We start from the raw sequence: 27,392 nt of genomic DNA, 5'->3' as shown, positions 1-27,392 counted from the left end.
GTAAGGTACACCATATTTTGTAAATTTTTAGTAAAATTTGAAATCTTCTTTCTTGGTTCCACAGTTGCACATCACTTTTTCGACAGTGTACGGACCATCTAAAAAGATAAAAGAAGAGTCAATTTTCTTATTAGACTAATTTATAAAACACATTTGTTACTTTCTTTGTGTTTCGATTCCCACGTTGGCAAATTGTAACTTTGGGCAATTTGACCTTCATGCGTCGAATGAGCATGTAAAAAGTTGCTGATAAACTTGCCTGATATCTAGCCAGTTGTGTAAGTCATCGTTTGCCTCGTCGTGAGCCAGACGTTAAAAACGTACTGGCTTATGCCCGGTTATTTTTTAACTAGCGCTTTCGATTGGTTAACGTTAAAGTATTAACCAATCACTGGTGAATACATAAACTCATATAAAAACACTACAGAAACTAAGGACCGGCAGAAAGGGTAATTTACCTATATTGAACCAGACGTTGGAGGGAATCCCTGACTCCGCTCGGGCGGCCACCATGGCCGCTCTCAACGCGAGGGGTATTCCCACCCCGAGGCACGTAGCGGGCTCACCGGTTGCTGAGAAAGCAGTCATTGTAATACCGAAATGTGTTAACGATATAATTCAAATTGTTTATACCTAGGTATTCAGAAATGAGTACTCGGGGCGGTGATGTGGGGACACCGCCGCCCATTGCACCGAGTCCTACAGAGAGCCGTGATGAGCAAGGTGTTCCTGCGCATCACGGCCCCCTGAGTAGCGGGGTGGTGTCGGGTCTGCAAAATGTGGATGATCGCTGGTAGAGTTACGGTAGGTTCTATGGTACCCGCAACTCTGCCGTGGAGCACCATGGGGTTTTAGTGGGTAGACCACGCAGGAGTTCCACATACCCCGGCCGATGTCCCCAATTTGCCGGGGATGCGTAAAGCATTACCCCATGTTAAAAAAAAGTTATTCAGAAATGAAATTTCGGCTAATATCCAGATTTTATTCTGCACTAGATGACTAACTTCATCGCGCCAAAATTCTATTTTTACCATACATGAATTTGAACCGTACATATTTCTGGGGTAAAAAGTATCCTATGTCCTTTCCCGGGACTCAAATGATCTCCATACCCATGTCTATTGACGCAACGGAGTTGCAGACGTCATCTAGGTTAGTATAAAACATACCTTTAGCCCCAAGAATCAACTCAGTGCTGTAGGATCTTTTCCTAAAGTATACCCTGAAGTCCTGGGGTATATCCTTGGCCTGCGGCACCCAGTACTCCCAGCTCCTGTCGGAGAGTAGTTCTCCGGAGTCCTTGTCGTATATCAGCTCCTCGCTCGTCCAGTATCCCACACCCATTATGTAGGCACCTTCCACCTATAATGCCAAATTGGTGAACAATTAACCTTTTATTTTGGCGTTGTTCCAACCAGATAAAAGATAGACACATATTTAATAAATGGATATAATATAAAAATTAAGTTTATGAGTTTGTATACTTGTTATTTCTTCACGTCTAAACGGCTGGAGCAATTTTAATAAAATTTGCTATGGAATAAGTTGATACCTTGGATTAACATATAGGCTACTTTTCACTGTGATAAAATATCACAATTAATTTTCCCTAATAAACCGCGGGAAACATACCATTTATGCAACATGAATTTAGATGTAAGCAGATGCAAGTAGAAAAAAATTGCTAATCCATTAATTTATTATAATTGATTTTAAGCTGACGTTGACATGCAGCTGCAACCTGTTTGAGCCGTAGTTGCCTAATATTTCCTTTCTCTCGTCCAGAGCATGTAATTAGATTTATGCAAGATAAAAGTAACTGTAGTCTGTCGATATGATTTTCGAAAGATATTATGATGTTAACTCACCTGACCAATGTCAATAGCTGGATTGATACTTTTACCACAATCTTCTATTAGGTCCACTCTTATGATTTCGTATTCACCAGTCAAAACGTCTATCTCCACTTCATTCAAACCTATACCGTAGATGTGGTATGCTTGGACATCTGCTATGTTTACAAAACCATGCGCTTGTAGATCTATATCCATTGAGTGTGCTTTCTTGACTAATTCGGGCCATGTAGGATTGTCCATCTCCTTTCGTATAGGCTCCAGTCTTTTCAACATTTCCTCGCAGCATCTTCTTACACCAATACCGACATTTTGCGATGCTGTAGCTCCACCGGAGACGAAGCTATTGGGCGTTGTAGTCGTATCGTTGGCTTTAATTTGGATTTTGTCTACAGGTATTTTGAGATAATACGCACAAATTTGAATGGCCTTAGTATTCATACCCTGACCCATTTCTACTCCTCCATGGGTAATAACGACAGTTCCATCTTCGTGGTATACATTTAGATTCACGTCAAAGTATTGGAAAGCTGCTGGAGTCCATCGTATAAATGAAAATCTTAGCCCGCGTTTCTTCCATCTATTTTTACTGTTAAATTCATCAACCAGTGCTTTTCTGTTCGCGTAATCTCCATTAGTTTTGAGAGTTTCGAACATTTCTACCAATTCACCGAACTGTTCCCTGTCTAGATTTGCTAGACGTACATCAACTGGATCTAAATTCATTTCGTAAGCTATATGCTCCATCATAAGTTCACACATGGCTATATTTTCAACAGTTACTGAAATTAAAATGAAACATAATAACATTGTCGCTGCTATTTTAATGTAACCTATTTTCATTTCGTATAAATAAAACATAATAATGATATTTATTTTTATTATGTTTTATTTAAATTACAGCTACATTTAGAAGGTCATACATAAAATTTAAAAAATAATGCCCTAAGATTTTATCACAAAATGTATTAACACAAAATTTAATACTCTATAGAGGCTTTTATTTAGGACAAAGGATGTCGACGAAAGAAAGTCGTTGCACGTTCATTATGAAAATTAAAGTAAAAATTCACGATGTACATTTTAGACTTTTACCTCACTGTCGGCTACTTGTTTCGTTATTAATATAACGTTTTAAGCATAAGACTAGGTGTTAAGATATTTTTTTCCAACAACTTCTTTCATTTTCCTACATACGGAATCTGTGCATTTTTTGTGGAATTATCCACGAAAAATTTTAACTCTTTTTATTAAAAAAGGGGTTTTAACGCGTTTTATTAAAAAAGCGTTAAAACTTTTGTCCCGAATATAAAGTTATCATTTAATAAACAAAATTGTTTACAGCGGATAACTCATACAAGATTTCCTTCCAAAGAAAGGATTCCTTTCAAAAGAAGAAGGCAAACCTGATTCTTGGAAAAAAAGACAATAATAATTATAGACACTGTTTAAATATATACAACTAGCTGTTGCCCGCGACTTCATCCGCGTGGACTTCAGTTTATAGCGCGCGATGTCAACAAAATTGGTGTCAAAAGCTTTGATAAAAAAACCTGGTACCCCTTAACTCAAAACAGCTGTGCAGTGTGCACATAATATTTAATTTTTAAAATTAAACTTTATATTTTATGCCAAATTTTAAAGCTCATTTAGCCCCCCAATTACACAACTTTACCCTTAATTTATTTATTTTGATATGTTTAAGGTTACGTCACTGTATTTAATATAAACTTTATATTATATACACGTTATTTAATAAGTCAGTAATAAAGAAATTACAATCGAAAAAATCAAAACTTGATTGTATGATGATACCACGTCTTATAGAAAGATGTTGGGCAAGCGTTAGCGCGATGTAAAAGACGCACGGCGCCATCTAGTATAAATTTTTGGAACTAACTTAATTTGAACAAATTTTTGTATTTTCACCCCCTTACAACCCTTTTTCCAGTAAAAAAGTAGCCTATGTCCTTTCTCAGGCTTTAGACTATCTGTATACAAAATTTCATTAGAATCGGTTCGGTAGTTTTGGCGTGAAAGCGAGACAGACAGACAGACAGAGATACCTTCGCATTTATAATATTAGTATAGATACATTAACTAGGTTACTCACTGGGAGATCTACACCAGGTGTTAGAAGGCGTATCGGTGAGCGTGTTATACGAGGTGTACTTCCAAGGCTCTTTCTTGTAGCAGTTGTGATACTCTCCCAGCCCAATCGGTTGGAGATCCTCCGCTCGCACATAGCCATTGTCTGAGTACATCTCGCATTTGGCGTATTGTATCACTCCTTTTTCATTTACACCCATCTGAAATAATATCAACATTACTTTATAGGTAAAGGGCTACTGTAAACGCTCAAACCGAAAATAATAGAAAATAATACTTAATAGTATATTAAAAAGATAAAACCAACATCAAGTTATACGTAATTAAGAATTAAAATTCCCGATGTCAAAAACTACTGAACCCATTTTAATAAGACTTGCAGTATTCCCTAAGTTGAATAAAAGTATTGTTCAGCAACAACAATTCAATATATTAAGTACTTACAACAAAAAAATAATCACTTAAATCGGACTTGTAGTTCCATACATTCACTTTTAATTTGGCACATTTGTTCAGAAGCTGCTATAGATTAACATAATAAACAAAAACTGGACAGTTCAGGAAATATTACATACATACGCGTCGAATTGATAACCTCCTTTTTTTGAAGTCGGTTAAAAAAATATAGACAGATGAACATAATATTATAACCTTTTTGGAAGTCGGTTTAAAACTACTTGGAATTTGAGTAGGAATTAAATTGCTTAAACACTGGGACATAGAAAAGCGCAGACACCAGATAGAGGCTAGGGTCCGTAGTGGGCAGGATATTAAAATAACTTAAATAATTGGGAATTTCGTGAAAACTTATTTTTCTTACTTCCCTCGGCCTGGGCTGGTTTTCAAATTATTGTACGAATTTTTAATGTATTTTAAGAAATTTGCTTAAGCCCTACACTAGAATTATACTTACCTCGAAGCCGAGGTAAGCCGGTAGTCTTTTCCCCACAGCTTTCATGTTTGTTTTCAAGGGCTGTATGAATCTGCAGGGTCGATTCAACTTATATACGACCAGGTTACATGCAATAGCGACTTGAGTGGATCGGGAAATTTTATACCCATAAGCACCTCCGACGCGACGACAAGACACATCGATCCTAAAAATAAATGAAATAAGACTAGTTGCGTATAGCGTTCCATTTCAACGTGGTAGAGCCATGTTTCGGCACGAATGGGCTGGCTCGACCGGAGAAATACCACGGGCTCACAGAAAACCGGCGTGAAACAGCGCTTGCGCTGTGTTTCCCTACCCTTCCCTATTCCCTTCCTTACCCTCCCCTATTTCCTCTTAAAAGGCCGGCAACGCACCTGCAGTTCTTCTGATGTTGCGAGTGTCCATGGGCGACGGAAGTTGCTTTCCTTCAGGTCCCCTTATTTCATAAAAAAAGCGTAACGTAATACTATAATTCCTTGAATCATATTTTTCTTTCATAGATCCAGAAATGTTTTAGTAAAACTACTCACCTATTAACATCCATTTTTAGAGCTTTAGCAGTCATTTGCTGAACAACATCCACCCACTGCGTAGCTGTATAGACTTGTATACCTTCTTCAGTTGGATGAGATACACATACCAACGTTTCCATGCAAAAATGATATTGTCCATATATCGTGTTATCTCCTTTTATTACTTTCTTCACGTCATTCCCTATTTTGGTTGGTTCCATACTTATGAATTGGGTATTTCTAGACGATTCTTTTATTGCATCTTTAACATCTATCACAGGTTTTTTGACGTTACTGTAAGTGACTGATACGAGTTTAGTCGCTCTTTCTGCTAAAGACTGAGTTTCAGCGACCACTACTGCAACAGGTTGATTGTAATATTTTACGTCTCCACTACAAAGAACCTCTTCGTTATCTACGTGCAATATTCTTCCTTTTGGTATGAAACTGTTCACGCCAGGTATATCTGATGCTGTATAGACAGCGATGACACCCGGACATGCCTGAGAAAAGTAAAAACTGTTCTATTCGATTTTTCAACACTATCATTTGAGGTAAAATTTATATAGCTGTCGATTATTATGAAATGAGCCACAAAAACTTAAAAAATTGATTATTTAATTTTAAATTATTTAAAAATAAATAACGTTATACAATGCAATAACTACCTATGGCTAGATCTTATAATATTTTTGTTTCCCAATGTTCCTCATGTTACTGAAGCATCATTTTCTCTTAATTTACCAAATTTTCCTTCTCCCTAGAAAGATGCATGTTCTTCGGTCGGCTTTGTTATTATGTATGTTCTAAATTTTTCGTTTCTTGCCAACCGGTGGTCGGATCTGGACTATGGGGTCTTACTAGACTCGCGGAAGCGTGTTCCAGTTGAAAGAGCTGGCTAATGTTACAGGAACCATTTGGCAGCACTTTCGACGAAATTATGTTTTTGTTCAGCTATTTATTATATTGAAAGATTTTTTTTCTTACCAAAGCGCTGGTCGGATCGATTCTAGCGATCTTGCCGAGCCCGACGGTGCTCAGCACGAAGGCGGCGTACACCTCGTTCTGCAGCGTCGGCACGTCCTCCGCGTATTTCGCCTCGCCCGAGCACTGCAGCTGAAGTGGGATTCAACATTTAATCTGCATGTAAATTATATAAGCGTTGGGTGTAATATCGTTGGATGTATTTGAGTTCCTTTCGGGTGCAAGCATGAAGATAAAATCAGGCCAAATTTTTTTTTTCAATTGGCGGTTTTCGGAATTGATTGAGGTTTTATTGGAAAAGCCTTGCTTTAGTTTTCCAGTTCAGGATTGAGGATACTCAGGGTCCATTACAGATAGAGAGTCATAATATATTAAATTGGAACTAAAATGATATTAAAACATTGCTTACAATTTTGTAAGTTGCAAAATCAATTATTACCGAAGTTTTTACAAAGTAATTTCCTAACTTAAAAGAAATGCAATAATTTCATTCGTGCACTATTATAAAGCCTTCTATTGTGATTATTTTCAGTAGCAGTTTGGCACGTTTGGACAAGTGTGTTGTAAGTGTAATAATATTATGAACATACTAATCCATCCAATTTGGGTATAGCCTGGTTGACGGGCCAGTCCTTGGTGTCAGTGTCGAATGTTTGCCGGCCACTCGACACCGGCCGCGCTTTGTGCACCTTGATGGCGCCTGAAGCGTACTTCGGCCGGAGAATGTTCGCAGGGCATATCGTTAGCAGGCCCTGAAAACATTATCAGTTTTCTAGTCAAAAATTGCTGTAATGAATAAGTCGCTTAGGCCTGTCGCCGCTTTTTTTTATGAAATAAGGGGGCAAACGAGCAAACGGGTCGCCTGATGGAAAGCAACTACCGTTGCCCATGGACACTCGCAACATCAGAAGAGCTGCAGCTGCGTTGCCGGCCTTTCAAGAGGGAATACGCTCTTTTCTTGAAGGTTACGTCTACCCCATTCAGAGACCTTCTCGCTTTAGGTGACATAGCCTAATTGACAATTTTTTATCATGATTGCAAAGCAGTCTATAGCGCACCCAAGTGATGTCTGTAATGGAGTTTCATAAACAAATAAGCCGGTCTACATGATAGGAACCTCCTATCATGGCCCTATGTGCAAAGGCCGTATGAGAGTAATTATGTCATAATGTGCATTGAATAAGATCCCTAAGCATTACCTAACTGAAATTAAGTCCAAGACCTCATGACAACAAGAAAGTATCAGACATCTTATGAGATATTAAGGCTGGCCTCACACAGCCGGAATTTCATAATCGGAAATTCATATTCTTACAGATCGATCTATGAAATTCATAATCTGAAAAAATCAGAATGTATGGTGAGCGTACTGATATTGTATGGTATTCCGGTCTTTCTGAATTAAGAATATGAATTTCCGATTATGAAATTCCATCTGTGTGAGGCCAGCCTAATATTATTGTTACAAAAACTCCGTCACACCAGATCTGTAACGTCACGCTGTGAGTAATGGAGTCGGCGTGACGCCGGAGTGATGAGTGACAGTATTTATCTGGAACACGCAGACTCATCTCACTATAGCCAGAAGCAGGTTATATACGTATTGAGCAATAAGCATGCAGCGTGCAACAATGATAAGTATAGGTACTATCAGAGAAGTTGATTCCTAGGCAGATGGCGGCGTAATTTGGTCGCGTTTTAGACAAACCCACCCGACCATCATCCGATCAGCTACATTGAATGACACAAGCCGACCACATGACGTAGGTTCGTCAACATCCTAGAAATCAATTTACTCGATGGTACAATGTTAAATTGCACCTTCCATCTTAATGGCACAATATTTAAAAAATAATAAATTAAAGGGCGGATGAGCGGAAGTAAACGATGTGAAAGGTATATTATTGTATGAAAAAGGGAGATCGCAGACGACAGACTTTTTGTGCGATCGAGTCTGCGGCGCCCATACATTCGGCATGGCCGCGCCATGCCTATTGTATGGGCGCCGCAGACTCGATCGCACAAAAGTCTGTCGTCTGCGATCTCCTAAAAAACATTTCCATAAGGCGCATCTCAGACGAAAGACTATCCATGACGCACTTTTTAGTTCGTGGAGAACGTATGCAATTATTATATGCAGTAACACACACGTCTGCGCTGTGCGTCGTGTGCGTTACTGCATATACGTTTTATTTCCACGAACTTAAAAGTGCGTCACGGATAGTCTGTCGTCTGCGCTGCGCCTAACAAAGTCAGGACTCAGGATAACTATGCCTATGGGCGTTTATGCAGTTGAGGATTACCGCTAGTGATGCGTCGCGTTGTATAAATTTCATTTTTCATTATGATTTATGGATAGTTTGATGTTTAGGCTCATAAAACATTGTTGCAGAAAATTCAATATTATGGTAAATCCAGTTAATTCTTTTAATTTCGAAAAATATTTTATTCAAGCAGCAAAAATATATTCCGCATTTTTATAATGTAATATTTACGCTAGGTGCCTGGTAGCGCCACTTTTAATTAAGGCTTGCACTTTTTACGAGGGTTCATTACAGACTGTAATTAGATCAAAGCGGAGACTTAACATTCACTAGCTCCTACACTTTTTATATCCTGAAAATTAATGTGTCCTTTCACAGTTTCCGTTATATTTTAAGCTGTTGCATAGCTTTTACCGCGGACTCACGAAATTCCGTAACGAAAAAACCTAACACCCCCACTCCGACCGGTACAGTGTTGGTCGGTGCGGCGTTGTTAGGCACGGTGTTTGTGTGCGTGCGACTATATATGCAAATTTAATTGCATAAATTAATAAAAAAATGCTATGCAATAGCTTTATCGCGGCAGTCTCCGAGTGCCACACGAATTTTTTATATATTTTTTGTTTTTAAATCTTAAGACTCATCAAACGACCGGAGATAATATAATAATATAGATACGGATCTAAACTTTCTTTGGCTTACACTGAAAAAAAAATCGAACTTTCTATGAAAATTCATTTAAAGTTATGATGTTAAATTTTGTTGTCAGTTGTTAATAGTCTAATGGTTTGTATCTACAGATGCGGCTTGCTAAGTTTTATAGCGTACTTTCGGCGTTAATAATTATTATTTGGGCGTTAAGCCTCAAATATTTTTGTATAATATAATAAGTAATATTATATTTTATGCATATTTATTCCTTATTTATTTGCAAGTCTATAATATATTAAAGAAATATTGTATTAGTTTTAATTATTATGTTAATTTCTAATGTTAACCGTACCATAAACCTAAACAACTAAATCAGTATACAGTGTGTAACAAAAATAATTGATAATACTTTAGGGTGTGAACGTGTTGCTTGTAGAGAGTTCACTGTGAAAGTAGCAGCGCTGAAAGACGATTTTTTTTTTTACTTTTGTATGGGCAAGGGCCCGAGCATCTCGAGTTTCCCCTAAAATTTTGGTCTTTCAGCGCTGCTACTTTCACAGTGAACTCCCTACAAGGAACGCGTACACACCCTAAAGTATTATCACTTATTTTTGTTACATATTTATTACATATAATGTACATATTTTAAGAAGTCCATTTTTGACTTATATTATTTTTATCCTGCTATCTATTTGTGAACTCTCCTGTCTCGCAGGGTTGCTTAGAAGAGATCGCTTATAGCGATAAGGCCGCTCTTGCTATCTTAGTTTTTAAATTCCATGGGAGAGCCATGCTTCGGCACGAATGGGCTGGCTCGACCGGAGAAATACCACGGGCTCACAGAAAACCGGCGTGAAACAGCGCTTACGCTGTGATTCGCCGAGTGAGTGAGTTTACCGAAGGCCCAATCCGCTACCCTCTCCTATTCCTTCCCCACCCTCCCCTATTCCCTACCTCCCGTATTACCCTATTCCCTCTTAAAATTGGGGCACGATGGGCGATGGAAGTTGCGTTCCATCAGGTGGCCCGATTGCTTGTTTGCCCCCTTATTTCATTAAAAAAAAAGTATTTAAAGTCTGTTTGTATACCCATTTATATGTGAGCAATAAAGTGTTTATCTATCTATCTATTTACCTTATAAAACAGAGACAACGCCTCCTGCCTCCGATACTCCACTGAGGGTTCTGGAAGCTTCAGGGTCACCACCATCTCAGCATCAAGCACCTTCAACGCGCCCTGGAGGGTCTCGTTCGTGAATAAAGGCTTGCCTATCAGGAATTTCTCCGTTTTGAACGCCCTGAGGAAGTTCTCCGAGAGACCGCTATAGATGATCCTGCATCGTCTGACGATGTTTTGCTGGTCCAGCTGGTAAAGGTAGCCGCTGTGTAGCATAGCGTGAGCGTTCTGTGATCTAGGCATAATCTAGAACATGAAAAAATACTTATAGTGAGCAGAAACAGTATGTCAAATTCAAAGTAACATTAAACACTGAGGTATAATTTTTACATTATTTTTTAAGTCTTTCGCTCTGTTATTCCTTTACGTTTAAACCCAAATAAAGTAATTTTTTAGTGCCCAAAAATATATTTGCAGCTAAGCAAAAAAAAAAATTACATCTAGTAAGTAATAAGTATTGGACAAATACCTTGAAAGTTACGACTCTATTTTCGTAACTATTCAGTGGAGGCAGCATCACGTTCAATATAATTTTTCCTTTCATATCCTCCTTCAAGAATGATCTCATTGACATTGATTTCTTCACTCCGGGGCCAGTTACTGAAATATTGTGAAAAATATATTAAAAAAAATATTACCTACACCCAAAAAAATATGCAGACATCTTAGGTCTTTGATGAACTAGTTTTTATATGGTATTACGGTTAAAAGTCCTTTTTTGTTATATTTTTTTAGCTTGCTGTTTTATCTTAACTTACCAATTGTTATTTGTGCTCCGACAGTTGCTAGCATAACGAATATATCCGACTTAAATGTTTTGTTTTGGCTTTTCAACATCAGATTACCAGCTATTGTACCAATCTGAAAAATAAAGTTCCTTTGAAGTTTAATTTCAAATTCCTCACAGATTTTTCAGTTCTTATTGGGAAGCAAGTCTATGTTGTTATCTTTTCATTTCTTTTTATGCTTATATAAATGGCTGCTAGTCAAGTTATTTTACTAGCTAATGATTGCTGCTTACGTTTTTCACTGGAATGTGTGCGACCAGACTGAGATGATCATTCAACACTTGCAAGTATTTAAAATTATTATCGTTAGCACTCAACTGCTGAAAAATCTGTGCGAGCTCCGATAAGGTGGTTCCGCCTCCAATCACTAAGTTCTGATCAAAATAGTAACCTCTCAGTTCGGGAATATCTGCTATATCTATTAGTATTCTTGGGTATTCTTCAATTGGGTATACACCTAGAAGAATTGCAAAATGCGAATGATTAACGGAAACGTTAACTATACTTTACTCTTGTCTCTATTGATTAGAAGGTCGTTGGATTGATCTTATACCCATTAGGGTTTTTAACTACACAAGTAATGAAGCAATATACCAGCGTTCATATTCACACTTAGATCGAGTAATGTTCGGTCCGGACGCACGAAAGTTTAGTTTCTCACAACAATTAATGTGATAAGAACTTACAGTTGTTCCACTTTACCTTTGCCAGTATTTCCTGCAACAAGCATGTAGGAGTCTATTCCTCTTTCTTGGAACACGCTGAATATGTCGTTAATAGTGTCAATTTTGTACCAGAATCTTCCATCCTGTAGCTTTATGTTAATCAGTCTATTACCAACATCTTCTTTGTTTATTAGACACCAGTCGAACTCTTCACAGTTTGATTTCGAGCATGCCTCTCCTGTTTTTTTGCAAATTTTCAGATCCTCTATGTCCATTATGTCGATAGAATCATAGGAATCAGACGCGAATTTCTTGAATGCTTCCAAAATCGGTCTGTAGCCAGTACATCTGCAGACGTTGCTACCCAGAGATTGTTCGATTTCTAGTCTTGTCATTCTTTTGTTTTTCAGTAAACTGAAATTATTATAATAACAATAAGTTACTTGTGCACATGTTTTTATATATGGAGTTATTTTGGTCTTTTAGGCTTTTTTTCTACTAAAGTGTAGCTCTAAGTGGAGGTTTCAATATCTTTGATTTTGTAAAGTCTACAAGTCATTGTTAAATCAGTGTAATTTATTTATTTATTCAGTCAATCTTGTCTACACTTAAAATGTTCTAAGTAATTGTAGAACTTATAAATATGTATATTTATTAGTTTGGGGAAAAGTTTCTTCGCATTTTATATGAAAATTCAAAAAGTTTTTGTATAAAGTTTATTTACAATTAACTAAATCATTTTCAAATTAAATCATTTAAATTCAGAAGGGGTGTGGTTCACCATTATGGTGAATTCTTCTGTTGATTAATTCCGGCCGCTCTCTCTCAACTTATTGCTTTAATCTCATCAGTTTCAGGCAAATTAGTTTAACAGGCAAGGCAGGCAGTTCATTCTGAACTGTACTGCGAACGCAGTACAGTTCAGAATCGATGGTCCTGCCTGGCGGTAACAGCTCAAAATGAATAATGCCCTTCCAATACCACCACACACACAGCATCACCTTGTTGCGAGTTAACCCGGGTTTCGCCACAGTCTATGAAGCCTGACCGGCCTTTGACCACGATCTTTTTCGCCCGCTCTTGTCGTTCGTTTTTCCTATTTTTCCTCTATAGTGGTACGGAACCCTTAGTGCGCGAGTCCAACTCGCACCTGCCCGATTTTTTAATCGAGTTCTCTCTAAAACCACATTAATGTAATTTTCTTTTTTCCTTTATGCAGTACTTAATAAAACACTCCAATAAAACCCATTATGATCAGAACTGATTGGAGTTTTTACGACTGTCGACTTTTAATTTTATTCATTTTGTATTCAAATTAGACGATTGAGAAAATATTTGACCATTACTATTTGCTCAATTTGTTCATTACCATTAATTTACAATTCAAACTCCACAATAATAGTACACTGTACATCTGATAAATCAGCTGGGGGGTATTTTGGATAAATTCGCAATAGGCTACAGGGCTACAGGGCTCCGAAAGTAATCGGTAATTTTAGCGTCAGTCTTGAGCCTTGACATAAGGCATCGTCAATGACATAGTGATGCCTGTTAAACTAATTTGGAAATTAGACCAATTTTACTAAGAGAATCTGCCCCAACCAATCAATCCCAAGCGACAGCCGGCTGCCGCATAACAATTGAAAATCTTTTGTGTCTGCGATACCCACGATGGAGGTGTAGTTACGACATAGATCCAAGCCAAATCCAAGTGAAAAACATCATCATTATTAGCAATTTACCGCCAGTTATAGTTTTGATAATTTACTAAAATTATAATAATCATTACTTATCCGATATTTCGGATATCAATCAGTAGAAGAGGAAATGGAAAGATAAACAATAGAAATCGTGTAATACAAAACCGCGCGAGATGGCTTCAGAACACAATGGGAAATAAAATGTCGGAAATTCAGAACAGGTCTGAAATCTGATAGATATTAAAAGGTTGGATTTCTCCGGCTTTACTGAGAGTCGCCCAAATTAATTTATTATCTAAGGGTGGGTTGCACCAGAGGCGTAGTTATCGTTAAGGTTAAGGTTATCGTCAAATATGGCGTCCATTATGGACTTTAACTAGGGATATGACAGTTCATTTGACATTTTGTTACGGTTAAAGTTAAAGTTATAGTTCAAGTAAGTTGGTGCAACCCACCCTAAGAGGCAATCATAATAATTTGTAAATTGTGAACTTGGCTTTACAATATTTCATTGGTTTATTTGCTTGCTTCAAAACTACTTGTTGTGTTTAGTGAGATTGATTATTATTCTTTATTAAACGTTTAAAACATGTTATTACTTTAATAAGTATTAACACGTTGACAACTGTAATAAGAAAACAAAAATGTTGGTTTATAGTCTTATGGTCAATATATTATTTTAATTTGGAAAATTTGATTTATAATTTAAAACATAATATAATTACATATAATATTAAATCATCTCTTCTCTTATAAATATGATTACTTGCACAAAGTTTACCCTATTGCTAGTAAGCTTATGAATATTCCACGTTTGATAACGTCTTTTTGCGACTGTTATTAAGCAATTTGCGGCTATTACATTGCAATCTTTTTGTGGAGATAATATTATAAAGTGTTGTGTAATATAATAATATGAATGTGTGAAATCGGCATAAAAAAGTCAAGACAGTAAGTAACCATAATTTGTACAAGTTTGTTACTACTTATAATTTTTAACCGACTTCCAAAAGGAAGGAGGTTATATTATGTTCGTCTGTGGGTATATTTTTTTATTATAAACCCCCCCCCCAATACTATAACATTTATATTATAGTTTATATAAATGTTACTGAAGAACTGCAACCAGTTTTCCGATGATCAAAAAGGTGGTACCTTCTATTCTACTTCTTATCTAGTAGACAGAAGACGAATAAGGAAGCAAAAAGAAAATTTAAAGAAAGAAAATGTGATGGTCCATGTAAACCGTCTTTATTTCTAGATATCGGCCAACTTAGCGCAATTTTTAATAAACTCTACACATATAATTTGACAAAACTATGAACACATGCTATACAATATACATGCATCACCTCTTTTATCATCATCCTCAGCACCCTCACCTGTACATAGCCATCACCCATCCCGGGCTGCAGTACCCACACTGGGTCCCGTTGTTCTCAGCCAGCACCGTCTGCACCGGGTGGTAGCCAATCAGCTTGTTCCCGATGCCCTCCACGGTGGTCACATCCCAGTTGTGACAAGAGGTCACTGATACTAGACACTGGAAGAGATGGTTAATATTACCTGACTATATTAAGAGGATTATTGTAATGCATGGATTGTATATTGTAAATGCAAAAATGTGTATCTCTGTTTGTCTGTTACCTTCACGCCCAAACCGCTAAAACCGATTTTGCTGTTTAGTATGGAGATACGTTGAGTCCCGGAAAAGGACATAGGATAAATTTTATTCCGTCAAAATGATCTATAATTTAAATTAGAGATATACATTTGTCTTGGTTGAACAAGCACCTCGTAAAGAGGGGTCATGAATTCATGATGGAAAACTATGATTGCCACCATGATATAAAGCTGTCTTGATGCGCAATCGACGACGATTACGAAAAAGCTTAGAAGATTCGTTTCTCTACGTTCGTCATCGGTTGTCGTCGTTGAGACCTCCTTACTCCATAGTCAATCGAGATACCACATTATAAAACCTTCGGTACTAAAATAGATTTTAACAAATAAAATATTTTACTTAGTACTCACGTGATTTGAAGTTGGGGCTATCATCAACATACAAAAACTATCAATTTATTACAATAATATATTCCAACCATGAGATTTCTCAATGACCTATGGCTTTTATCATAATATTGGTCACGATTTTAACACGCCTTTTTATTGATATGATACAAAAACTATTCTCATAAACATTGTTATTCTGATTATAATAATATGACGATTTGTTTAGAAACTCCTCTGAAGTCAGAGGTCTAAATGTCAGAGGTTCCTGTGGACAATATTTTGTCACTTTCATTTGTATTTTTACCGTTGCCTAACACTGTAATATAATCAGCTGATCAGAGTTTTATTGGTGCTATAGTCTAAGTCAAAAGTAACTTCTTTATCGCTGCTATTTCCACAGCAAAATGGTACACACGTACTACCTTTTTATTATCACTTGGTTTGTTACACCCCTTAGAAATTTGTTGATTGCAAGTTCTTTCCATATTAATTATTACTATATCAATTAGTAGTATAAAAATAACGATGAAAAGCTAAAAGTAAACCACTACTTCGTAAATTATAACGAAAATCACCAAAAATATAATTTCACAGAAACAGAAAAATTCACAAATTTTAACGAAAAACGACAGGAGTATTAAGTACATAGCTACGATGCAACAAAATGCACATAACCTCTGCCATTATCTTCATTCCTAACCCACTAACTTAATCGGATATAAGCCTTGCCCATTCTTCTCCCAAACAATATAACTTTAAACCTGTCGCCCCGAGGCAGCTTGTCTCCTAATTCGGGCGATTCTAAAAGCACAATAATTTATCCGTTATCCGGCCGTATATACGGGGGCTGGCGGATTGAACTACGTGCTAAAGTCCGGCAATAAAACCGGACCGGAGAATTCGATATTTAAAGGGAGTTTAACCGAAGTTAAACGTTATTAGGTTAATGATTTCGTATTTCGCTAACTCGGTATGAAGTGGATATTCGTTGTAAGTATCGAGCGAACGTAGATTCGAGGGATTTTATGAAGTAATAAATAAGTTTTTGTGACTGCAAAAGGAAATACCGGGTCCGTACATTTTGAGATGATTGAAATTAAATGATGTGCTGTGTGATGACGTAGACTCGACTTTGAGCATTACATAGCAAGTTGAGTTCACTGTCACATAGCGTTGATGTTACAAGTTGTATCAAGATATTACACATCGTATTACTGCTCGGTTCTCCTCCCTCACTGATGTAATGCTCGACTCTGTAAAGTTACATTACAAGACGACCTCTGTGGCTCAGTGGTGAGCGCGTTGGTAGCTCAAGCCGGGGGTCGCGGGTTCGAATCCCGCCGACGGAACAAAAAGTTTTCAATGTTCCCAGGTCTGGATGTATATTAAATATGTGTATGATATAATAAAAATCTTAAATATATGTATAGTATAAAAGTATTAAATATATTTCCGTTGTCTGGTACCTGTAACACAAGTCCTTTAGGTACTTAGCACGGGGCCAGACTGACGTGGTGTGAAGCGTCCATAGATAAAAAAAAGCGAATGCTCCCGGTGAGGGAGCACCTTAATAAGTTTCTTAATTAATTAAAACTTCTCCAGTATTAATGTCCATGGGCAGCGACAATCGCTTGCTCACGATTTGTTTGCTCATATCTCTTCTCTCATGACACTTCTTACTTCTCACTTCCCGCTAAACTCTTAACTCTTACTCTTCCTATACTCACCGAATTGACACTCTCAGGTTTCCCATCTCGGCCCTTAGTGATGGTGACGACGCAGGCGCCGCAGCCACCCTCCCTGCACATGTACTTGGTACCGCGCAGACCCAGGGTCTTCCGGAGGTAGTCCAGGAGGGTCACCGTGGAGTCCACCTCGCTGCCCACTGAAGGGAAATACAGGACAGTGAGACCAACCGACCGTAAGATTGAGTAAAAATGGTTATCGCTTTTCCATGAAAATTTACATGTCACGATGTTTGAGAGAGTCAATGCCACGAAATGTTTACCATCGAGGAAATTGATTCCTAGGCTGCAGTTGACAGACCAACGTCATTTGGTCGGATCATGTCAATTCAATGTTAATTGTGATCGGTTCCGTGTCGGCTGGGTTGACGTAACTCGACTCGACGGTCCCTCATCTGCTTAGGAATCAACTTCTCTGATAGTACCAGCTGTTACTAAAAACAATGACATGTCGTACAGAATACAATATTCAGTCCCCTATTATTATATTTAAAGAGTTGCATGACTGACAATAGCTATAATTATAAAGTTTTCTTCCCTGAATCTTTACAAGTAGTGCGGTTAAGTACCGAAGTAAAACTGTAAAGACAGATAATGTTAGCTTTTTATAAATTAAAAATTCTCCTAGATGTATTAACGTTATCATCACTAACGATTAAGTCTTTTTAACTGTGAAAATTCATTCCATTTTCTAGAAACTCCATTTCATACATTAATCTTATTCGTCTCTACTAAACTCCGGCAAATCGAAGCAAGTCATAAGAAAAAGAAAATCGGAAACCGAGCCTCAGATTATGGGATAAAACTATTTCCTCCACCGAATGAGCTCTGTACGAGCGATTGCATTTGATCGTTACAATTTTGTTCGCTATTACTTAAGCTTTATACCAGTTATATACTATGACGTCGCCTTAGGAAAAATTAAAGTTGGAATCGTCTATTTTCGATGAAGAGTGAATTCTGAAAAATATTTTCTCTGTCTTTTACTAGTATTTTGGCACGTTTGAGGGTATCCAAATGGAATAGAATTGGAAGAATATCGTGAGCGTTGTACTTTCACAGAAATTTATTCATAGAAGGATGACAGACCTGTTTTTAATACAATTTTGACTCGTCTTTTGCCGACAAACTATCAAGCTTGGCAATGTTTTAAAAACTATTTAATTTATTAAAAAAATTATGTTCTGAAGAGACCCATCTAAATAGAACAAGTGTATTTCCGTTGTCTGTTACCCGTAACACATTACACAAGTCCTTCAGGTACTTAGCACGGGGCCAGCCGCCAGAGCCCAGAACGACGTGGTGTGAAGCTTCCATAGATATTATATTATTATTATATTTCTATAATAATATAATATCTATGGACTATTGACGCCTCCGTGGTCTAGTGGTAAAGAGCGCGGCTCTTGACTTGACTTGACAGCGAGGTCGTGGGTTCGATTCCCGCGTTGGAAACATGTTATTTCCAAGTTTGGTTACGACAATGCAGGCTGATCACCTGATTGTCTAACAAGTAAGATGATCCATGCGTCGGATGGGCATGTAAAAAGTCGGTCTTGCTCCTGATCTCTTGCCGGTCGTGTCGGTCTTCCGCCCACTGAGTTATGAGAATAAAGGAATAGAGAGTGCTCTTGTGTACTGCGCACACACTTGGGCACTATAAAATTTCAATGAAACCGGCCACCGTCACCGAAACCGGTGTGGGATAGCTATTATTATTATTATTATTTAAAGAAGAGTAGTCTCGGCTGTTTGCTGGAGAAGATGACTCAGGTACGGGCATGAGCTAAGTATCCTGGTTCATGTTAAAGATGTGTTATGATTGGGGTGTAGAGAAAGATGAGGATGGGTTTAGAAAACGGCAAACTAATGAGCACGTATCGATTATGATGGATTTCTGCATTTTAATTTATGTATTTTTATGAAGATCTAGAGTTTTCAGAGAAGTGGCGAGGGTTTTTGGTATTACTCCGGTAGAAGAGATGATGATGGGGATAATCTTGACAGCTTCTTGGTGCCACATTTGTTTAATTTCAATGGCCAATGGAATATATTTTTGGATATTTTCATTGTGTTTTTGTTTTAGATTGTTGGTATTGGGGATGGCGATATCTATGAGGTAGGTTGATTTTTCATGTTTTATTGATATTGTTATTATTATTATCTGGGGACACGGGAGTGCCCCCGCCAAGATGAGCCAAGCGAAGCGCGCAAGGGCACTACCTACCTTTTCTCGAAACGTTTCGTCGTATTTTTGAACCCTCGTAACTTTGGTTTGAATAATGCCAGATAGTTGAAATTTTTAAGATAAAGTGACATGGGTATAGTTATTAAATGCACAAAGTTTGAATATCGTAGCTATTATACTTTAGATTTTATAGGTGTCCAAAAATCCACAATTTGGTCACTGACTCACCGATCATCAAAACTGTTAGGGTACTTCCTGAAGTCTTAGAAAGCTGAAATTTGGTATGTAACATGATATTAGTACTAAAACAACAAAAAAATTATCAAACCCAACTTAACCCCTATCCGTATTCGTCAGGGCTTTGAACTTAATAATATACCGTAACTACTAACTAATGATAAATGGCCAGGCCACCGATTTTAACTAATGTGTAGAGTTTTTAGATTCTTCTCGTGCGGCTGACACATTATAATATTAGTATCAAATATTTTGCCGCGCTTTAATGTAAAATTAAGGTTTTTAGATTTAGGGCTGAGTATGTAAGGTTAGAAACTTGGCTCTACATGAGATCTCACTACTTTTTGACACGACGAACTATAATATTATTATGTTCTCATCTTGGCAACATTTTTACATGAAAATGTTTTTGGTGGGATTATTATATTACTGAAAGCTCACACAACATACTCGTAGTTTAGTGGCAAGTAGATAGTGTACCTTTTGACTAATTACGAATATATAATGATTTTATTATTCATAGCCAAATTGAGTAACGTTTTTATGGTAATCTATCAATGTTCTCTCTAGGAAGTCAGATGAAACTAATTTTTTATGTGACAATAGTCATTTTATTTTCGTTTATGTTGAGTAGTGTTCTCTTTAGTAAATTAAATTAAGAAAATTAAAAAAACCCCGCCAAACAACTTTAAAAAGTAATGAAATAATATATTTTACTGACTTTAAGTTTAAATAATTCCTAAGTGTAAAGTGATATTTTAGTCCATAATTGTTGTCACGGTGTGTCGGAGGACCACCAAGTGTCTTTTGCATTTTGTATCGCCATGTGACTGCCACTGATTGTCTCGATACTATAATGTTTTGTGAAATCAAACAACTACATTAGCGGTCCCCCGACACACCTTGACAACAATTATGGACTAAAATATCACTTTACACTTAGGAATTATTTAAAGTCAGTAAAATATATTATTTCATTATTTTTAAAGTTGTTTGGCGGGGTTTTTTTTTAGTTTCTTAATTTAATTTTATTTCATGCTTTTTAAACTTGTGTTGGTTATAGTGCAGAATAATTCCTATCAACATGATCATATTATATCCCAATGAATACCATCTAGGAATGTCCTTTTGGATGGGGCCGTCACGCGTCATATGGAGCTCGGTTTCTATAGAATCCAGGCGAAGCTGCAGCAGCAGCATGCAATTGGTTATCTACGTCTTACTAGTTGTCGCAATTAAAATGAGCCCAAACACGAAACCATTGCTCTAAGTTGGTGAGGATTTGGGTATCCTATTGATTACCAGGTGATGCTGCAGCACCCGGTCAACTTTCCATTAATGTGTAAATATGAATGAATGTCACGACCTAGAATGCAATAAAGCCCACCAATCGACTGCAAGTTGCTAATCGGCCCTTCACGAACCAAATGAACCCCGATTTTTCAGCACGGAGCAGGCTGATGATGATGAACTATAGTTCATCATGTTTTTGTTTGAAAGCTGACTTAATTGAGAGTGTTCTTAGCTATAGCTAAGAACACTCTCAATTAAGTCAGCTTTCAAACAAAAAAAAACTAGATCAAAATCGGTCCACCCGTTTGCCACAGACAGACAGACAGACAGACAGACCGACAGACAGACCGACAGACAGACACGTCAAACTTATAACATCCCTCTTTTTTGTCGGGGGTTAAAAAGTAAAAGTGTACCTTGCTCTTGATGAAAATAAAACCATAATAATATTATAGTCGTGATTTGGTTTACACTTAGATACGAAATATAAGAGAGTGATGCACAAATCTTTTTTTTAATGAAATAAGGGGGCAAACGATCAAACGGGTCACCTGATGGAAAGCAACTTCCTTCGCCCATGGACACACGCAACATCAGAAGAGCTGCAGGTGCGTTGCCGGCCTTTTAAGTAGGAATAGGATTACAGGGGAGGTAAGGAAGGGAATAGGGAAGGGAAGGGTAGGGAATTGGCCCTCCGGTAAACTCACTCACTCGGCGGAACACAGCGCAAGCGCTGTTTCACGCCGGTTTTCTGTGAGCCCGTGGTATTTCTCCGGTCGAGCCGGCTCATTCGTGCCGAAGCATGGCTCTACCACGTAATAAATCTTGCATAAAGACAGAATTACACAAATTACTGTTACATAATTAAGATATTTTAAGCAAAAATAAAAAGTAAAAGGTAACGTAGATAAAGTTTAATATACACCCATCGATCGTGGAATAACGAGACACAATAGCTTATCTATTGTTATCTATGCTTCGTGAATTAAAATACGAAATGGTAGTTGGAAATACAAATCAGATAATTTATCTGATTTCAAAGTAGCCACTCTAAACATTATGTAAGTATAATAATCTTTTTATGGAGTTGACCTGAGGTAACCCAACATTGTTTTTAAATAGCAAACAACAATTATATAAATCAAATTTTGTTTTGCCAAATAAAATAAAAATATATTTTTTTCTGAGAACTACAGTCAATAACCTGTAATAAACGAAACAATTGGTAAGCAGTTTGATACAAGAATGCGCCAAAAATGCCCTCAAAATCTCATCCATCAGGTTATCCACTAGCTAAAAGCCAGAAAAACGTTTTCTGCGTGGTTTTTTTATATTTTATTAGTAACTAGATGTCCCGCGCGGCTTCGCCCGCGTAGATTAGGAATTTTACAGAAACCGTACATTTTCCCATAAAAAATATTTTCCCCGTTTTTCCCGCATTTTCCTGAGTTTCTTTGGTCGTATTAGTCTTAGCGTGATAATATATTATATAATATAGCCTATAGTCAAACTATTTTTAGAAATAAAATAAAGATTTTTTTTAATTATCGCTTGACAAACTCGAGTCTCGATCTAAAAGACTATGAAATGGTATAATATGGTAGTGATGATGATGATGATGATGAATGTAATTTGCATAGTAGCATATGGTTCCTGTTCTTAAAACAACGCCGAAACTCCCAAACTTGTATCTATAAAGAATCAGGAGTTCTCTCAGCACCTTCCGAACCACGGTATACCAGGTATACCTCGGTGCAAAATCTTACTTGTTGGTAGCATATGCTTAGAATACTTCTCACGAAACCGAAGTCACCACACGTTTCCCTATAAGTTTTGAGGAGTTCCCTCGATTACTTATGGATCCTTCATCAGATCACCACTTTTGTGGATATAAAAATCGGGTAACATACGGCGGAGTAATCGTTGAATATAAGAAAACGAACATAACACCTCCCCCATTTTGAAAGTCGGTTAAAATTGTAGCCTATGTGTTATTCTGATGTATAAGCTATAGTACTGTAAAGTTTCATTAAAATCCGTTCAGTAGTTTTTGCGTGAAAGAGTAACAAACATCCATACATCCACACATCCATACATCCAAACAAACTTTCGCCTTTATAATATTAGTAGGATATAGCCTATAATATATTATCACGCTAAGACCAATAGAAGCGGAGCACCAATGAAGAATGTTTCAAAATCGGGTGATTTTTCCTATTGTGCTGCGTAAACGATAAAAGTTTCGCAAAAATTGACAGAATTTTCTTTATTTACCCATGAATTAGTTACTCTCTCGGGTCTGTGGCTGTTTGGTTGTTCGTTTTGTTCGGTGTTGCTATGTGTCTGTGCGGATGATTTTCTTGCTCTCTGTATTCGATGCCTATCCCTATCCTGGATGAGGCGAGCCTCATGCTCTACAGATGATTCTCTTTCTCTCTGTATTCGATTTCTATCACTATTCTGGCTGAGGCGAGCCTCACGCTCTACAGACGATTCTCTTTCTCTCTGTATTCGATTTCTATCACTATTCTGGCTGAGGCGAGCCTCACGCTCTACAGACGATTCTCTTTCTCTCTGTATCCGAATTCTATCATTTTTCCGACTGAGGCGAGCCTCACGCTCTTCAGACGATTCTCTTTCTCTCTGTATCCGATTTCTATCACTATTATGGCTGAGGCGAGTCTCACGTTCCGTTGACGATTCTTCATCTCTTGCTGAACGTGCTCTTTTGGTATTCACTGTACTACGACCTATGTTCGAACGACGACGTCTTCCAGGCATGATCGTATAGTAATACCCACAAAGCAACAAATAACCCAATCGCAAAGCAAAAACAAAAGTCCGTTTTTCTAACCAAGTCAAATATATTTTTATCGACAATTCAGAAACCAAAGAACCAGAAACAATGAATATTTGAAAGAAAGCGCTGTGGTTGCTCCTCTGCGTTACCGTCTGCACAACCACACAATGACGAAATACACTATCTACTACAATAACATAAGCCCGAAGCTTATGAGAGTCCCCGGCCGGTTCCGCCGTAACCGCTATGTCCCTCGGCCGCCGCCGCGCGACATATTTTTTGATTCCGCGTAAGTTTATACGTTTGAAAACTTCTAAAGTATTGATCGAAATTGTATAGTGTAAAAGACAAATATAATCTACATTTAATGTCTTAGCTTACAAACATGTTTATTTGGATAAGGGTTAATGTTGTAAATTGTTAAAATCGCTTCGTAAATAAGCCATTATTTTTCGTAAAAAGTAAAGAACAAAAATGGCTATTGTGAGTTATCCCTAAGAAATAGACATATACCATCGCGGACTTTTTTGTTTACCTTATTAAGGTGTACAATACTGTAGTACATTATTTTGATCTATCTCGTAGGGTTTAGCCAGCGTTTGCAATATAAACGCAAAAAAATGTATTTATTTACGACATAACATTAGAAACCTCTAAAATTATCAGTGTTTCTCTACCATATTATGCATATGTTATACATATAAACCTTCCTATTGAAACACTCAATCTATTAAAAAAAACTGCATTAAAATCCGTTGAGTAGTTTTAAAGATCTAAGCATACATACACACATACATACAGACAGCGGAAAGCGACTTTGTTTTATACTATTTAGAGACTAAGCCTCGACTGACAGTTGCTAACACATCTAAGTACATATAAAAATAAAAATCGGCCAAGTGCGAGTCGCACTCGCGCACAAAGGGTTCCGTACCGTTTGTAGAGCAAAAATAGGCCAAAAATTGTGTTTTTTGTATAGGAGCCCGCCTTAAATTTTTATTTTATTCAAATATTATAAATAATAATTATTAAAATACACATATATTTAAAGCCTATATGAAAATTTCAAGTGCCTACCTGTTGCCATTATTGATATAGAGCAAAAAAGGCCAAAAAATCACGTTTGTTGTATGGGAGCTCCCCTTAAATATTTATTTTACTTCGTTTTTAGTATTTGTTGTTATAGAGGCAACAGATATATACACAATCGGTGAAAATTTCAGAATTCTAGCTATAGCGGTTACTGAGATACAGCCTGGAGACATACAGACAGACGGACAGACGGACAGACATCGAAGTCTCAGTAATAGGGTCCCGTCTTTACCCTTTGGGTACGGAACCCTAAAAATTACTATGTTAAAGCACAAGTCAATAGGAGTAATAGTTTTCCGTAAATGAACCACAATAGTGCTCAGGTTGAGGGATCGCTTCGCTCGCCCTGATAAGCTCATTATCCAAAAACTCACCGGAACACGGAACCCCGTTAACTCTAAGCTGTATCCTGTCCATGTTTGACACTGACCACGACTGTGACACCGCCGGCGATCACAACACATCCCCACCATGATTGCCGAATCGTCACACCCGAGAGCTTGACCTTTCAGAGTGTTAAAAATTACATTCGATTTAGCGCGCACATTATGACGAGGCGCAGCGGGGAGCGCCGCATTTTTCATACAAGTTTTGTGACTTATCGCGCACTCGGTCATTGAAATTATTTAGAAAGAAAAACATTAAAAATAATAAATATCAGAAAGAATTGAGAGTTAGTGCGAAGTATAGGAATACCGTTTGTGGAAGTAATAGTAAAATGAACCACGGCCGCTGAAAAGCAGCCGAAACTTCGGGACCAAGAAAAGTACTCCGCGACAATAAATTCATAAGTAAACGTAAACATTATGTAAAAAGTAGGTTATATAATAATCATAAATCATAATATTATTATCGTATACTTATAAAAACGAAATCACATTTATATTTTAATTTTTTTTCGAATGGTATGAAAGCTACTTTCGAAAATTTTTAAATTGTAATTTGTATGATACTGATTTTATGTATCACGGTATGTCTTACGACAGTATATATTATGTCTATGGTATGTCTTATTACTTGACATTGTGATGACAATGACTATCAATCATCCTCTTAAGTCTTATTAAATTACAGAAGAATACTTTATATTACTGATGATAACATTATTTTAAAAGAGTTTTATTTAATACTAGTTAGTTGACGCTCGCAACTCCGTTGCGCCATACTAGAGCCTGTCCAGATGAGACGTTTTACGCGCGTATCCGAGATACAATGAGCTATATCTATCGCGTCCAGATGCCTACGCGCGTTTTCTTACTCGCGAGTCGCGCGTAAAACGCTTGCAATAAGCGGGACTCTCGACTCGCCCGTAAAACGCGCGAGCGACGCGCGAGTCGAGATACTTGGCGTGCAATGGGCATTGTCCAAAAAAAATTACATGTACTTTTTTTTTTTTTTCATTAAAATAGGGTATTTTAAGAATATAAATTAAATAATTTTGAAATTCGTTGGCTAGTTTTTTCTTAATAAATTTTTAAAGTTTCGCTCTGACGTCATCATCGGCCGCAATTGACCTCTGTAGTATGTTTTAAATGTCCTTTCAATCTTCTTTATAATGGCTGGTTCGTCAAATACAAGTTCTCATTATGTGAAAGCTGATACGAGAAGCTTACCAAAAGTTCGAAACGTAATCTTGGTCGAATGTTGGTCAATGGCGTTAAATTAGCAATAAGCTAATTTAACGCCATTGAAGGTCAAACAAAGGTTAAACATATTTGTGCAAAAATATAAGTAACTAATGGGTATTTTTTTCGTTTATATACAGAAAAACGATCACTGACCTTATTCCTCGAAATGTTTTTGTAATGAGCAAAATTAAAAAAAAATGGACAATCCCCATTGCAGCGTCGGGCGTCTAGAACTACGCGCGAGTCCGTTGCGTATAGACGTGTATTTGATTGGAGTCGAGTGGAGTCGAGCGTGATAACTTCGAGTCAATTTTTGTAGCGTAAAATCGCACGTCAAACGCGGTATCTGGATGCAATAAAAATAGAAACGCGCGTATAGACTTCGCGCGTAAAACGCCTCATCTGGACAGGCACTTAATTTGGTTATTGCGCGGGAATCGTGCATGTTTTTTTGGGATGAAAGTATCCTGTTTCCCGAGACCTAAAGTATTCTAGAGGTACCATCGAGAAAATTGATTCCTACAGGCAGTTGACAGATCTACGTCGTTTGGTCGGCTTATTATTGTCAATTCAATGTTAGGCTCTGTGATCGGTCGGATGAGTTTGACGTAACGTGACCAAATACTTACTTAGGTCCGCCATCTGCTTTTCTGATAGTAGATATAACCAAATTTCAGCAAAATCGGTTCAGCGGTTTGGGCGTGAGTACTGAATAGGTAACAGACAGAATATAGACACAATTTCGCATTATACAATATTA

At 37.3% G+C, this 27,392-nt stretch overlaps 1 protein-coding gene across 1 annotated transcript; it reads right to left on the bottom strand.

Annotated features, from left to right (window-relative positions):
• Positions 1-5: 5 nt before the first annotated feature.
• LOC121734711 (xanthine dehydrogenase 1-like) lies at positions 6-25,421 on the bottom strand. The gene is made up of 17 exons (XM_042125310.1): positions 25,379-25,421; positions 17,377-17,534; positions 15,019-15,179; positions 11,974-12,350; positions 11,505-11,728; positions 11,242-11,344; positions 10,953-11,083; positions 10,442-10,729; positions 6,983-7,144; positions 6,396-6,524; positions 5,427-5,911; positions 4,876-5,059; positions 3,967-4,162; positions 1,869-2,635; positions 1,170-1,362; positions 459-572; positions 6-98 (listed from the first exon to the last, which is right to left on the bottom strand). Exons 1-17 carry the CDS (start codon positions 25,419-25,421, stop codon positions 28-30), a joined length of 3,786 nt encoding a protein of 1,261 aa, XP_041981244.1. The 3' UTR covers positions 6-27.
• Positions 25,422-27,392: the final 1,971 nt, after the last annotated feature.

This window comes from Aricia agestis, chromosome 16, assembly GCF_905147365.1.
Source record: "Aricia agestis chromosome 16, ilAriAges1.1, whole genome shotgun sequence".
Taxonomy (NCBI): domain Eukaryota; kingdom Metazoa; phylum Arthropoda; class Insecta; order Lepidoptera; family Lycaenidae; genus Aricia; species Aricia agestis.
Note: the sequence above shows the minus strand (reverse complement) of the source record. Positions and strands in the feature narration are given on the sequence as shown.